The 14,894-nt window shown below is 46.5% G+C and overlaps 1 protein-coding gene across 4 annotated transcripts in view; it reads right to left on the bottom strand.

Annotated features, from left to right (window-relative positions):
- Positions 1–14,894, bottom strand: part of TSC1 (TSC complex subunit 1) — a 44,543-nt gene that overhangs the window by 15,519 nt on the left and 14,130 nt on the right. For all 4 annotated transcript variants that reach the window (XM_016196589.2, XM_087822990.1, XM_087822989.1 and 1 more), the window contains exons 3-11: positions 13,421–13,606; positions 12,132–12,235; positions 10,652–10,804; positions 8,221–8,365; positions 6,505–6,659; positions 6,096–6,169; positions 1,406–1,581; positions 491–606; positions 71–182 (exon numbers count right to left, since the gene is read on the bottom strand). In XM_016196589.2, coding sequence (XP_016052075.2) covers positions 71–182; positions 491–606; positions 1,406–1,581; positions 6,096–6,169; positions 6,505–6,659; positions 8,221–8,365; positions 10,652–10,804; positions 12,132–12,235; positions 13,421–13,526 — 1,141 coding nt within the window. In that variant the 5' untranslated portion in view covers positions 13,527–13,606. The remainder of the gene's footprint in view (positions 1–70; positions 183–490; positions 607–1,405; positions 1,582–6,095; positions 6,170–6,504; positions 6,660–8,220; positions 8,366–10,651; positions 10,805–12,131; positions 12,236–13,420; positions 13,607–14,894) is intronic.

Here is a 14,894-nt window from a genome sequence, read left to right as displayed (position 1 = left end):
CTAAGAGACCATTCTGGTCATGAAAGGCAGGCCCAGCCCACCAACCAAATCCAACCTAAGACATACATACCAGATGTACCAAAGACTTTACTGTAAGGTTGGGATGAATCAGATGGGACGTTTCCAGGAGACGTGGGAGGAGTGGTCATGCCACAAACCACAGATGGGCTCCAGAGAGTGGCCTGGGAAGTCAGGAAGGCATGTCAACGATGGGGAATGAACACCAACCACCCAAGGTTTACGTCCATGACCGACGGTCACTTCAAACTGGAAAAAGGCACTTTATTAAAGCTTCATCAAGAGACAAGTTGCATTTTCCAAGTCTAGACTCCAGAGAGACCCAACTGGGTTTTGCTAATGTAACATCCTTAGAAATAACTCTTTCTGAAACAAGCACTGAGATTTTCCCAGACTACATACTAAATCCTGACCAATTATCAGCTTCAGCAGCGAGCACAGAAGGAAGCAGGCACACTAATGGACACCGTACTTGTGGCGGCTCAGCTGACAGCCGTGTCGCAGGGGAACTCAGAGTCGGAGGTAGCTGCCCTGGTGTGCTGGACAATGTCGGCCGGGAAGCGGAGTGAGGGGTGGAGGTCATGCTCCCTGCAATGAAAGGGAAAGAGCATATGGCATCAGTGTGTGGCTTTCCATTATTCTGACAAAAAACTTTGTTCACTTGGCCCTGGCAGGTGGCTCAGCTGGTTTTAGCATTGTCCTGTACACCAAAGGGTTGTGGGTTTGATTCCCAGTCAGGGCACTACAAGAAGCAACCAATGAATGCATGGATGGGTGGAACACAAACTGATCTCCCTCTCTCTCTCAAATTAATTTTTTTTTAAAGTACGGTCTTCTAGATCTTCAATAATACTCAGTTCTCTACATTTAAAAAATATCTGAAGGGGACATCCTGGGGGACAAAGGAACACTTCAAAGTGCTCTTTGGACATGAACAACAGGGTTTGCAGGAGAACTCGAGAAGGAATGGCCAGAATCACAGCCTCAGTGGGTGCTGCCACCAGATAAGCCCACACTTTGTAACAGCCCAGTTCTAAACTGTCCAGACTCACTCACACTTAGTGCTACAGCCCAAGGGCCTCACTGCAAGTGTCTGAAAAGTAGAAAGATTCCCTTATGAAGGGGAGCCTAGAAGTCAAATATTTAAATCCATTTTCTTTGTTAAGCATACGATCAGGTAGGAGATCAAGGACATGGGACTAAATTAAACATGAAGGCGGAATTAATCGGGAGAAAATGGAAACAAATTCAAATTTTAAATATTTGGGAAACAACTCGTAGGAGCTGAAGTAAGTCTTCCTCTAGGAAAAAAAAAAAAGTTAGCAGAAATCAACGGTGCTTTCCAAAGACAAAGTGGAAAAGCGGGGAAGTGCCAAAGTCCCCTCACCATAGCTATTCTGTGCGTCCACATAAGGGCTTGTGGTGGCGTCGGCTGAGCGAGGAGGAAAGCGGGCTGCATTCTGATGAGACACAGAATAGCCGTCTTCATAGGAGGCTTCCGTAGGGTCCAGAGAGATTTTGGCACACTCAATTACCACATCATGGGTTTCTAATTTCTTCCACCTGTAAAAGGCAAAGAAAGTCAAGAGGTGCAAGTTGTAATGCACGTGATCAATCAAATACACAAGAGTGCTCACTCCAGCCAGCCACTGACCCGTGATGAGCAAAGCACAAGGCAGAGCCGCACCAGCCCGGGAAATATTAATCAGAAACTAGCCACTCGTTTCACAAACCTGTGTCCTCCCCACTTAAAGTGCTTATATCAAGTTGCCAGAAACGAATCTGAAAGAAGAATTTAATCAACAAAAGAGTAGGCCTTGCCTCAAAATAGAACACAAACTATGCAGAGCAGTCACCAGGGAAAATCTCCTTTGGAACACAGGTAATCAAAGAACAGGGCGGCCTGGAAACTGCCAGGTAGCTGAGCCTGATTTAAGGTTTCCTATCAAAGCCTTGATTCCAGACAACAAATGCAGCCCAGAAAGTCTCAAACCTAGAGAAAGCCCACGAGGATATTTGAAGAACTGTCTAGGGTTCCTGTTACGTGAGCCACAGTTCACTGCAGAGAACGTGGCCTGTGGAAACACACATGCATCATAATGTACACCAGCGCTCAGCACAGCACAGCACAGCTCGTGATGGAAGGAAGAGAGGAAGTAACCCAAAGTCCAACCAGAGAGAGACTCTGCACAGGAAAAACTGTGACTCCTCAATGAAAAAGCACAATTTCAGCAGGTCAGTGCTCACCAGGAGGGGGGCTGGAAGCAACTTTCTGAGCAACAATACATTCTTCTATTGTGACTGTGACTTTTGTCAAAACTTAACTGATGAATTTCATTGTATCTAAATTATACCTTAAGAGAGTTGGTTTTAAAAACTATGCTTTCAAAGATTAAATGACATAAAATGACAAAGATTAAATCAGGATATAATCTTACATGAGTAAAGGAAACAAAACTCCTCAAGAGATGCACAAACAGATATGACTAGCTAATAATTCAAGTTAAAGGAACAAGACACAGGTGATGCTTCTTCCCTCCTCCTACTCCTTCGGTCATCGCCAAGTGCCCTAACAAGGCCCTGATAATTAATACATTTATTTGCTCAACTACAAACTTCCTTTTAGACAACACAATTTTGCTCTACATGTTTCTAAGTAACTAGTAATCAACAGATGTTCTCATCTTTGTGTTCTAAAGCTAACAGAAAAACAGTCCAGCAGCACAGGGGCACCCCCTGGGTCTCCCCTAGCAATACATCCCATCCTACATGACAGTTCTAGGCCGCTCAGCACTGACTCCTTGATGCTAAGAGTGTGACGTCAAATACAGGATGAAAGCACCCGGGCTATGGGGACGTGAGGCAGCTCCCTAAGGAGAACCTTGGCGTTCCCACGTAGCCTCTTGGGTCACCATACAGGTTAAGTTCCCAGTGGCAGCCTGTGGTACTGGTGCTAGTCTCCTCCTGACACGTTCTCAGTGTGGCCGGAAAGTGATTAAGTGACAGCAAGAGTCAGGACACATACGTACACACAGGAAGACTATCTCAGAGAAGAAAATGAGACTCACGACAAAGCAGGAACATTTTAGTTTAATCAGAGTAACAGATGCACTCACAACAATTCCTTGGTGGTTAAAGGGATTGTTCATGTTTTAGTACCTCTGAAACTAGGAAGCATAGGCTAACCAGTCATTTGTTCATTTATTTGGTATTCTTTCCTTCTCAAATGTGCTTAGTACAACATAAGTACATCCTATATTCAATGGCACCTTAGATTCAAAGCAATATGACAGTTTAAAGTCAGCACAGTATAAAAGGTCCCTCCCATACCTCTCCCTCCAGCACTCTGGCAGCTGCTTGAACTGTGACCCCTCCGCAGTGTTTCTCAAAACTATACCCTATGCTTTCAGTTTCCTGATGTCTGAATGTGACACATCATCTATTATAGGTGAGAACTTAGGTCACTTCCATGTATCTCTTTCCCTCCTCCTCAGTGCTCTCAAAATAAATATACCACTGTTTTGTTCTTTGTCAAAATTGATTTTCAACAACTATTATGACTACATTAGTACTATTTACTCATGATCGAGCCAAAGTTCTACTATGACAATAGTTATTTTGCTCGATTTACTGTCCTGGTATTGGAATTCTTCTGCTTTTCTTCAATCTTCTGTGTATCTATTCCTAACTCCTCTTAAACTTACTCCAACAGCTCTGAAACAATGCCTCGTATAAGGTCTACATAAACACATGCAAACGGGACGCCAGGATAATTCACCCTCTCCCAAAGAGCCTCCTTCCTGAGGCATCCTCAAATTCGCCTTCCCAACCTTTCACTGAAATGTTTATCTGGGATATCACTTTTCATTTTCAGGAGCTCTTTCTTGCGTCTGACTCCTCCCTCCTGACCTGGGGATCTGCGCCCGAGCGCCTCATCTCCAGAGCTACTGCTGACAGTTCCTGCTGCTCTGTAGGATCAGTTTCTAGCTCCGCCTCTTCCGCTTTACCTTGGGTCTTATCTTTTGAGTTGGAGCTTTCTTCAAAAGCCAGATAACCCCTGCCTGCCTACCGAGGTGAGGGAGGCTCTGTAAGTTGACCCAGGAGGCTTCCAAGTTAGAAGAATAGACTGAACACACACATCCCACTCTACAACCTCCGAAAACCCCTGAAAAAAAACAGCTATCAACATTCTCACAGACGAGAGACTGCACCCAAAGACAAAAATGGGCCACTGTAAAAAAGGAGCAGAGAACAGAAAAAGCTCTGAGGTATTAGAAACAGAACTATAATAGGATTAAAACTAAAGATAAGGGCATCTTCAGGGAACAGAACAAAAGAGCAGAGAAAAAAATGGGAGAGCAAAAAGGAGCAGAGAACGTGTCAGGGGTCCCAATTTGAATACTAGTTCTAGAAAAAAGACAAGAGACAACGGAGGAAAGGAAACCAAGCATAAAATAAAGAACATTTCCTAGAACCTGAAGAATTTCCAGACTGAACAATGAGAGCAGACTTACACCAAGGGGCATCACTAGGACATTTCAGAATATTATGGAACAAAGAAAAGACTGCAGGCTCCCACAGAGGAAACACAGCAAACGCGATGATCAGAAACCAGCACATCTTCAATTTCCACAGCCGCACTGGAAGCACAGTGGAGACACTATAATGCCTTCAAACTGCTGAGTGGGAGAGACTCCTAGTCTACCCCCAGCCAAAAACCTGCATCCTTTACCCAGAAACTGCTGAACGATATAACCCATGAAAACAATAGCAAACCAAGAGGGAAGACACAATATACAGGAAACGGAGACCCTGAGAGGACACCAGCGAAGGGAAATCCACAGAGAGTAAGATGCCGGCTCTGAGCAAGACAGAGACAACCCGTGCAGATCAGAACAGACATCGAGGTGCTGCTACTGTACTGTTCTGAACCGAGGGACACAGCGCCTAGGTGACCCTGCCCCAGATAACTCACGTGTACTTAGTGTGCCCTGATTATGCACTGATGAAGTCCCTACGCCCCCTCTCTGCCTGGATCAGCTGAGGACATTCATTCCATCCCACAGAAGGAGTCCACACTGACCAATTCCTGGGAGCAGGATCAGTGAGCCGAGAAGCAGCAAACAGAGAGGTCTCCTCCCTCTGCAATTATTTCAGCAGCTCATCCAACTCCTGGTCCTCACTCTAGACCTTGCCAGGTGCTCTGGCTAAGGAAAGCCTGTCTTTCCCAGGACTCCCCCAGAAGGGGCTCCTGTAACCTCTGAAGGAAGGGACAGCTGGACCAAGACTGGGACACGGCTCTTGCTCTCATCTCCTGGGACCCCTCGCTCTCATGGCTCAAGAAGCAGAATCTCACTCATCCCCTCCTTTCAGCCTGACTCATCCTCTGCCATGCCCGGTGTTCTCAAATCAGGAGCCTTGCAGGCTGTTTCTCCAGAGGACGGATTGGACCTGGGAGATTCTGCAGGGCTCCACAGAAGATGGCAGTCACCTGGCGAAGCAGGAGAAAGCTCCTGGGGAATCCACACTCAGCATCCAGATTTTCCACCGTCCACCTATTTTCAGACACACCCTCCTCTCCTGCCTCACACCATCGCTGGGCCCACCAAGCTCGAAGCCCTTCGGGGGGCTCTGCGGGGCTGGCACCCACAGTGCATCCCCTCTGCTAAATGAGCCCTGGCTGGTGTGGCTCAGGTGGCTGAGCATCGTCCTATGCACCGAGAGGTCACCAGTTCGATTCCCGGTCAGGGCACATCCCCAGTCAGGGTAAATACGGGAGCCGATGTATGCTTCTCTCTCACATAGGTGTCTCTCCCCCTCCTTCTCCCTTCCTCTCTTCTAAAATCAATAAAAAAAATTTTAAATAAAATAAATAAATAAATGAGCTACCAATTCCTTGTCTCTCAGGAATGTTTCAGACTCAGTGGAAGTTTTCACTGTCCAAGTCCTTCAAAAGGGACTAACGCTATAGCAGAAGAACCTGTATTCCCCATTAACTTCTCAAGAGGGACGTCTCCTAGGTCCCATTTTCAATCTCTCAGAAGAGTGTGAAATATATCACTAGTGTGTTTCCATACCTCCGAGGGTCCAGTTCATGGTCCTTGGATCCAGTCACTAGTTCCGGGTGAATCCGCACATGCTCCATCATTGGCTAGAAGAGTTCGGTTGACAAAAAAGAGGCTTAACTTCTGTGGTATCTCCGTACAACAGAGTATTATTAGACCAGAAAAAAGAATAGATACTGATATGCGCTACAACACTGTGTAAAGTGAAAGGAGCCGGGCACAAAAGACATGTCACATGACTCTGTTCATGTGAAATGCTCAGGACAGGTACGTCTATAAAGCAGAAAGCAGATCAGCAGTTGCCTAGGGCCGGGGTGGCAGGTCTTGGGCTGGGGGGAAGGCGGAATTTCTTTTCAGAATTCCTATCTACCATTTAACACAAAAGTTATAAATGCCAACTGTCTACAGAGTTCTCACTTACCTTGACCACTTCCTCAAAGGTCTCCAGGTTCTCCTTCATGCTGTAGTGGGAACGTAGAAAGGAGACAAAGTTGCAAGGGTACATTCCGTAGAGGCGATGAAAGAGAGCATAAACACTGGTGTGGAGATGGACAAGGTAGATTTCCGCCACGTGGCCTGAAAAGGAAAGCATCGAGGGGAGACTCTCAGCTAGACACAGACTGATGGTGCCCAACAGACATGCCTCCAAAGCTCCCGTATGACTCCCTGCTGATGGACAGTCCCACTTTGCCCCAGAGAGGGGGAATGGTTTTCTACAAAGCAAATGTGAGCACACCAGACACCTCTGCGGAAAACCCGCTGATGGCCCCCATGGCCTCTGGATATACTCCGCTCTACTTAGAGTGATCCACAGGCTCTTACTGAGCTAATCTCTGCTTCCTCTCCAGTCATCCCTTGAAAAGGGCCCAGACGTTCTCTCCACACTGAACTACCTTTATAATGACAGTCACTGGCTCTAACGTTTCTGATGCTCCTTGTCCACAGACTGCTCAGCACATGCTTCCTGGGAACGTCTCTGTCAACTCACCTCTGTACTCTCAGTGTCCTGCACTGTGCTTGGTGCACAACAAGGTTCAAATATTTGTGAACAAAGGTGTGAGAATCTTTGGGAAAGAGTATGTAGTCTTCGCTATGCAAATTTGTAACTACATAGTGAAAAAAAACATGCTGAAATTAGCTTTATAAAGAGCTGACAGTGGCCCTGGCCAGACTGGCTCAGTGGTTAGAGTGTTGGCCTGTGCTCTGAAGGGTCTCGGGTTCAATTTCCAATCAAGGGCACATATTTGAGTTGTGGGTTCACTCCTGGCCCGGTCGGGGAGCATGGGGGAGGCAACCAACCGATATGTCTCTCTCACATCTACGTTTCTCTCTCTCTCTCTCCCCTCCTCTCCCTCCCTCCCTCTTTTCCACTTTCTCTGAAAAGCAATGGAAAAACATCCTCCAGTGAGGATAAAAGAAAGAAAACTTAATGTAGCCTTGCCTGGACCCGGTGGAAACGGCCAAGCCCACAGTGTACAGAAAGCTCCTCCAGAGAATGAACAGACCATCCCTGCCCCCAGGGAGAGCCGACTAAATAACCGGCCAGCACCACAGGGGCTTTGCTCAGAGCCACAGGATTCTGTTTCACAGGGCTCACAGCTCATGCCTGCAACATGAGCATCTCATGCTGGGAATTTCATGTGCGTACAGCTTCTGAGTGATTTTGATAGAGCTGTGCTACCTGCCGAGGTGTGACAAAGCCCACTGTGTTTGAAACGTGAAAGAGCATTGGAACATGCTGCATTCTCCCTCCTCCCAGACACAGGACCAAGTTCTTAGAGCCAAGGGTCTATGCTCTGTCATTACAGAGCAGCAGACTAAGGCAAGAATGTCCTATAAGCTTAGTGCTGGCTGCCTGGCATGGACTAGGGGGTTTACCGAAAGTCAGGAAGCTTTACCTCCTACTACTCCATTTCTCTGAGAATGAATCCTTTAAGCCAACAGAAGAAAGGCATCTCAACAGGCATGCCTCTTGTTCCCGCCTACAGTGGACGCCCCAAGCTAGCTCCTCATCTAGCCAGTGACAACACCCACTTCAGCTACCGAAGTCTACGTGTCCCCCCTTACAGCTCACGACCTGCCATCACTACTGAAAGCATCCACCTGGTAGGATACGACAGGTACAGAAGATCTTTACCTGGTTTCTTTAGACACCATGATGAGAGGCGGCCAAAAATATCAAAGAAATCGTGAAGGTGCTGTTTCCCTGACTGTGGAATCATTGGTAGCATGGTTATCAACACTAAGACGCCCGTTGTGAGGACGATGACATCCGTGTCCATCTGTGAAGGAAAAGCCGAGAAAGAAAAAACACCCATCAGGCGTAGCACAGCACATGACAAGGTTCTGAAACCAAGGGTCCCAAATGAGAGGCTTGCTCAGACTCATAACCTGTCCCTAAGTCCCTAAGGGTTTGGAGGGACAACACTGCAACAGACGCCACAAGAAAACTGCTGAGGACCAGCTCGCCTGTAGGAGTCTGCATCTGGACACGTGTCCGGGAGAGGAGTTAAACTTGGCAGAGCGACTCCCAAGTCCTCAAGCCAGAGGACATTCCACTCACAGCACTCAGAGGAAGCTGAAGAAGCTGCTTTGTAACAGAACAAAGAAACGCTGCTTTTTGTTCATCCAACCAAATCCTAAAACACTTACCTTTTTAAAGTCAATTCAAAAAAACACTACACATTGACAAGTAACACACTATTTTCAAAAGATTACAACAGAAATGTGACTTAAGAAGAAATTAGTTTAGCACTAACAAGTGTACTTAATGGCTCACCTTCACAGTATTTAGAAATCAGCAAATAAAAGACAATGTGATGTGGAGCCCTGGCCGGTTTGGCTCAGTGGTTAGAGCATTGGCCTGAGGACCAAGGAGTCTTGGGTTCAATCCTGGTCAAGGGCACATGCCTCGGTTGCAGGATCCTTACCCCAACAGGGAGCATGTGTAGGAGGCAGCTGATCGATGTCTCCCTCTCACATTGATGCTTCTCTCTACCCCTTTCCACTGTCTCTTAAAAAAAAAAAAAAAAAAAAAGGAAAAATATCCTCGGGTGAAGATTAACAAGAGAAGATAAAGCCGCTGTGGTGACCTCTGACCCGTTGATAACCTCGACACTGAGCCTCGTCACTGCCAGCTAATGAGGACACTGATGCCCAGCGGAGGGTGAGTCACCTGGACGGTGAGAGCAGCTCAGCTGGCCCATGATCAAATCATGGCTGTTTGCCAAGTGGCTGGAATTCAGACTCAAGAAACAAGATTGTAATCAAAAGACTCCTGTGGAAATTAAGACATTCATTATTCCCATTTAAAAAGGAATCTATCAGGCTGGAAATAAAGTTTTAAATATGCTTGGTTTCCACATCACGCACCATACTCTTGGTCATGGCAGCTGTCTAGCAGCAAGAACGTAAAACACTGGTGGAGACGTAGAATGAGTTCCGGTAAAAGGGACTGCCCCTAAGTCCTCCACATTCTAACTGAAGGCTGGGTAACAGCCCATGAGTAATTTTCCAGGCCTACCCTTTTGGAAAAGACAGTTTTGCAATCGAACCACATGGTGTGCCTCAGAACTGGGTTATACCCTCATCAACCCAGTAGCTTAAAAAAATTAAGCTGCTGCCCCGGCCGAGTGGCTCAGTCGGTTGGAGTGTCGCCCTATACACCAAAAGATTACGGGTTCGGTCCCATTGGGGCACAAAGGAGAGGCAACTGATGAGAGTTTCTCTCACTTCGATGTTTCTCTCTCTTTCCTTCTTCATCCCTCTCTAAAAATCAATGAACGCATATCCTTGGAAGAGGGTTTTAAAAAAAAGTTAAGATTGTTCCTGTTTTTCCCCAATACTACGTGCATGTTTTTATGGCACCTATCAGTGCAACTCCTTGGGACCCCCTCTAGGGATCCTAACGCAGCTAGTGCCCTTGCTGGCAGAGACACAAACCCCTGTGCTGGGTGCTGTATCAGACGAGTCCTAAGGTGCTGCCCGCCTGTGGTAAACACTGCCAGGCATGTCCAGTCTCTTCGAGGCGCAGGCACTTCACACTAATCTCATTTTCTAACTTCACAGGTAGGCAACAAGTCCAGGAACCAGAACAGATTAAGCACAGAGCTCTGGTAGCTCAGCAAGCCACTGTCAACACACAAACCATAAGGTTCTATTTAGGTTTGACTCCCTGTGTAGAAAAACTAAGGTTGGTACAAAAAAGTAGAGCGCAACTCAGCAGGCGCTTTGACTAGAGCTGTGACCAGGAATAAGTGTTTCCCAAAGACAAACCAGCATGTTTCAACTGAGGGGAGGCCGGCAAAGGATGAAGTCGAAGAGACTTGGGATGAGCGACGTTGAACAGACCTGACCGAAACGTTACTGTATTTGCTTGGACAAAAGCTACTGGACAGTCAGGATGCCCTGAGAACACTCGGCCCAGCTCTGTACTTAGGAAGAAACACCGAATGCCTGGAGTTTTCAAATGCTCAGGTTAAAATCTAGCTGGTTTGCTTGAAGTTACTCAACATTTTAGAGACGACATGCACAAAGCCATTTAATTCGAATCCTTACAAACATCATACCTTGAGACATTTTAGTAGAGAAGGCAAAAGAGGTGCTTGAGAGAGCTTATGCTTCCAGGGTGGCTGCAGCCGGATGACGTGGCCCAGTAACGAGAGGGTGGATAACCGAGAGGCGGCTTTGCCCACATATTCATTCATTTTGTCCAAGAGGTGCTAAAAACGTGAAAGAACAGGGAAATATATCTAGTAAAGCTGGGGGTGGAAGGGAGTCAAGGGAACCAAAGGAAACCCTTAGATGAACATACAAGGATCACACAAACAAAGCTGGCAGTGATAGGCTCCTGGCCCCCAAGGCCTCCCCTGATGTAGAGCAAGGGTGCCACAGGTAAAGAGATCAAATTCAAGATTTTTTAAACCATGTTGGCAAACAAAACACTGTTGCATCTGGCTTGAGAGAGGACAGCCAGTCTGCACTTCCTAAAAAAGGATCCCCATAACATGCATCTGCGGCGGGAGGCAGAGAGGCCTGAGGACACTCCTTCGTAGGACACTCCTTCATAGGCCCTCCTTTTGAAATACAAAGAGGTCACTTCTTACCACAACCACAGGCCCCCAGCCTGCGGCCTGCTGTTGAAGCTGCGAAGGGATCCCACTGGAAGCATACTCACTGCTACAGTAGCCCAGCTACATGGTTTGGCCCCAAATATAAATCAGGTAGTAACAGAAGTTAAAATTCAGCCCAGAGTGAAAAAAACAAGAGGGCAAGGCCTTCAAATTCTGGTAGCGTCACCAGCATACAAACTCAAGATGTCCCAAAGTCTGCCATTAAAGTGCTCTACTAGCTATTGACCACCAAGCAAAATAAAGCATGCCTGGCCAGTTTTGCTCAGTGGTTAGAACATCAGTCCGTAGACCAAAGGGTCTCGGCTTGACTCCCAGTCAAGGGCACTTACCTGGGAAGCAGGTTCAATCCCCAGCCTGGGTCAGGGCACATGCAGGAGGCATCGATATGTTTCTCTCTCTCTCCCCCCCCGCCTTTCTTCCCTTCCACTCTCTCTAGAAATCAATGGGGGAAAAACCCTAGGGTATGGATTAACCAAAAAATAAAGGAAAAGCAAAATGTAAGGGACCTCCCAAAAGCTGGGAGACAGGACTCACCCGTTAGCCCCATTAGTTACCTGCGCTTTACATTTTCCAAGGCTTATTAGAAGTTGAAAAATCCTATTCAAAGCACGGGGTTAACCAGGGCTGTGCTATGGGTCAGGCTGGCACTGCACAATTACAGTAGTGGGATTCCAGGTTTCTTTAAACAGCAAGATCTTAAAAAGCCTCTGAAATTTATTTCATTTTTTAAACTTTTCCAGAAACGTAGACCCTGCAGATGACTTTCACATGTGGTGATAACCTGGGAACGAGGGCCCCTGCGGCAGGTAGGAGCTAGAGGGGAGAGCTCTGGGGCCTGCCCAGCTGGTGTACGGAGAAGCCAGCGCACCACATGGGAGAATGTCCCCCACGCTCCGCTCTACACCCTGGCAGTTACCTTATCATGTGGCTCTTGCAAGGTAGTCAGGATGTGCAATACTTGCTGAGAACTGGTTTCCAGGTAATAATCCACCAAGGTGTTCACAAGCATCGGACCACGGTCTGAACAAAGACAAGGGTAGTTTCTCATAGTTATTTCCTTTAACGTTCAAATTTACCTCAAATAGTCGCCTGTCACAAAATCCAGAAATCGTTCCTCTATAGGCTACCCACAGTCATACGAAGCATTCTATTTCTGCTTCCTTACATTCATTTAGGTTTAACAATAAGATAACACTAAGTTTATTTGTCTAAATATCCACATAAGCACATAAATGCTATCTTTTTTATTACTCTTTTAATTACAAAAATAACCCATGCCTATTACTGACAATTCAGACTATATTAAAGTACATAAAATGAAAATGGAAGTCTCCTCACCACCTGCCTCCCAACCCACTCCGAAGAGAAATGCCCTAGACTTTGGTAAATGTCCATTCAAACACCTTCCTACTTGAATCTCTCTCGAGCACGTGCGCACACCGCCCCCAAGTCCATATCCTCAGAGCCTGTGTGTTTTGTCATTTAATGAGGTGGTGCAGACACCTTTCGATGTCGGCACCTAGGACCTATTCATTCTCTTTATTGACCCTTTCCTTGTTCATTACTGCTTGGCTCCACGCAGCTAATTTAACCATTCAGCTACTGAAGGACACCTGGCTTTCCCCAATTTTTCACTATATTTCATTCAAGGCTATAATGAAATGCAGATTCTTGTAGGTGGGCAAATGGTACATGTTTTTAAATTGATGATACTGCAGAAAGGCTGGCCACCAACTTAGTCTCCTGCTAACAATGTCTATTTCTATGATCCGTATTTGATTTTTACCCACCTGGTAAGCAAAAACAGGTACTGTTTAAACTGTTTTCCTCCAATTAAAGGGAGGTTAAGGATTTCTCATATTAAAAATCACACATATGATTTACAGATAAAATGGTATATCTGGGATTTGCTTTAAAATACTTGGATGGGGGGAGTCAGTGAAGTTAAGATAAAATAAGAATGGTAGAAACAAGCAATGGGTTCAAGGGGGTCACTATGGGATTCTTATGTCTATGTCTGTGTACATATTTGAATATTCTGCAATTAAAACACACAGCGTAACTTCACCAATGTATGCTCTTTGTTGGTGGTTTTAAAGACTCTCTTGAGAAAATGAAACCATAATTTATGAGCAGGATTCTGGTCACCGCTACGTCAATGTCTGCCGATTGCAGATGAGCTGAAAAGAACAGGCTCCTGCTCACCAGAATTGAGGTTCTCTTTAAAGACGGCCGTGACATCATCACGCACACTCAGCACCGGGGAGTCCAGCATGGAGAGCAGCTCCCCAATATTGGCTTGTTGGGCCATTTTCCTACACGGACGTGCTGTGCAGGGTCCAGGACGTTCGTTAAAGACTCTGAAGGCTCTTCATTGGTGCTGCTACCAGACTGAGAAAAAGGAACACAGGGTGACAAAACAATCAAGTTTTCCCCACAGAAAACACCTGCGGGACAGAGCAGCGTGTGTTTTCAGTGCCGTGAACAGCATGTCCAGAACCTCGCCGATGAGAGCAGCCAGGCGCGTGAACGCTGCTGCCTGTGGCAAATGTATGAGAAGGATTCTCCAGATGCAACCACCAGAGAAACCAAACACGGCACCACTCAGAACCGATCCTGCGTCACCTCACTCGCCAAGTGTGGCTGCACTTCCCCACTTCGTGTACCTCCCCACTTTGGTCTCTAAAGCTCTATCTTCAAAAACAAGTGACAGCTGCTACCATGTGTCAGGCAGGAACTGCGTACCTTCTACGAACACCATCGAATACACTACTCTCCTAGTACCATGTGACTGGTTCTTTGGTCCCATTTTTATAGGGATAGCAACAGAGGTCAGGCCATTGGCTTGGGGTCACAAAGCTAGCAAGAGGCAAAACCAGGGAAGAACTGAAGGCTGAGCCCAGGTCCGCCTGACTCCAAAGCTCCAAGCCCTTAAATGGGACACAAAGCTAGCATGTGGCTGACCCTCCCGGCAACTGTGTGAGGGAACCAGCTGGCACCCTTCCTTTATAAATGAGAACATGGAAACTCAAAAAGGATGAGTGAGTTGGCCACGGTCACATGGAAAAGCAGAACAAGGCTGGCCCAGTCCCCAGGCCAATGAAGACAGATGCCACTTGCAGCCATGTTAAAATATACCCTGCCCAGCCGGGCGTGGCTCAGCGGTTGAGCATCGACCTAGGATCCAGGAGATTGGGGTTCGATTCCCCGTCAGGGCACATGCCCAGGTTGCAGGCTAGGCAGCCGACCAATGACTCTCTCATTATTGATGTTTCTATCTCTCTCTCTCCCCCTCCTTTCTTCTCTCTGAAATCAATAAAGATGTGTTTAAAACACACACACACACACACACACACATATACACACAAATACACCCTTATTTTCTATGTTTTCCTTTGAATAAGCTAAACCAGAAGTTATCAAGCTTTAGTGTCCATCAAAATCACTTGGGATGCTTGTTAGAAACGCAACTTCCAGGGCCCATCCAGAACTGGATTGGGGCTCAGGAATCTGCATTTTAATAAGCACCCCAGGTAATTCCTATCTGGGTGATACATAAACCCTGTCTGAGAAACACTATGTACAGAGTTAAGCTCCTCCTACAGGATGTCAAATGTAAAGGAGCAATGACCCCAGAAACTAGAGAGTATTAACTACTGTCATCTACGTTCTTGTTTAA

This window comes from Miniopterus natalensis, chromosome 12, assembly GCF_054644295.1.
Source record: "Miniopterus natalensis isolate mMinNat1 chromosome 12, mMinNat1.hap1, whole genome shotgun sequence".
Taxonomy (NCBI): domain Eukaryota; kingdom Metazoa; phylum Chordata; class Mammalia; order Chiroptera; family Miniopteridae; genus Miniopterus; species Miniopterus natalensis.
Note: the sequence above shows the minus strand (reverse complement) of the source record. Positions and strands in the feature narration are given on the sequence as shown.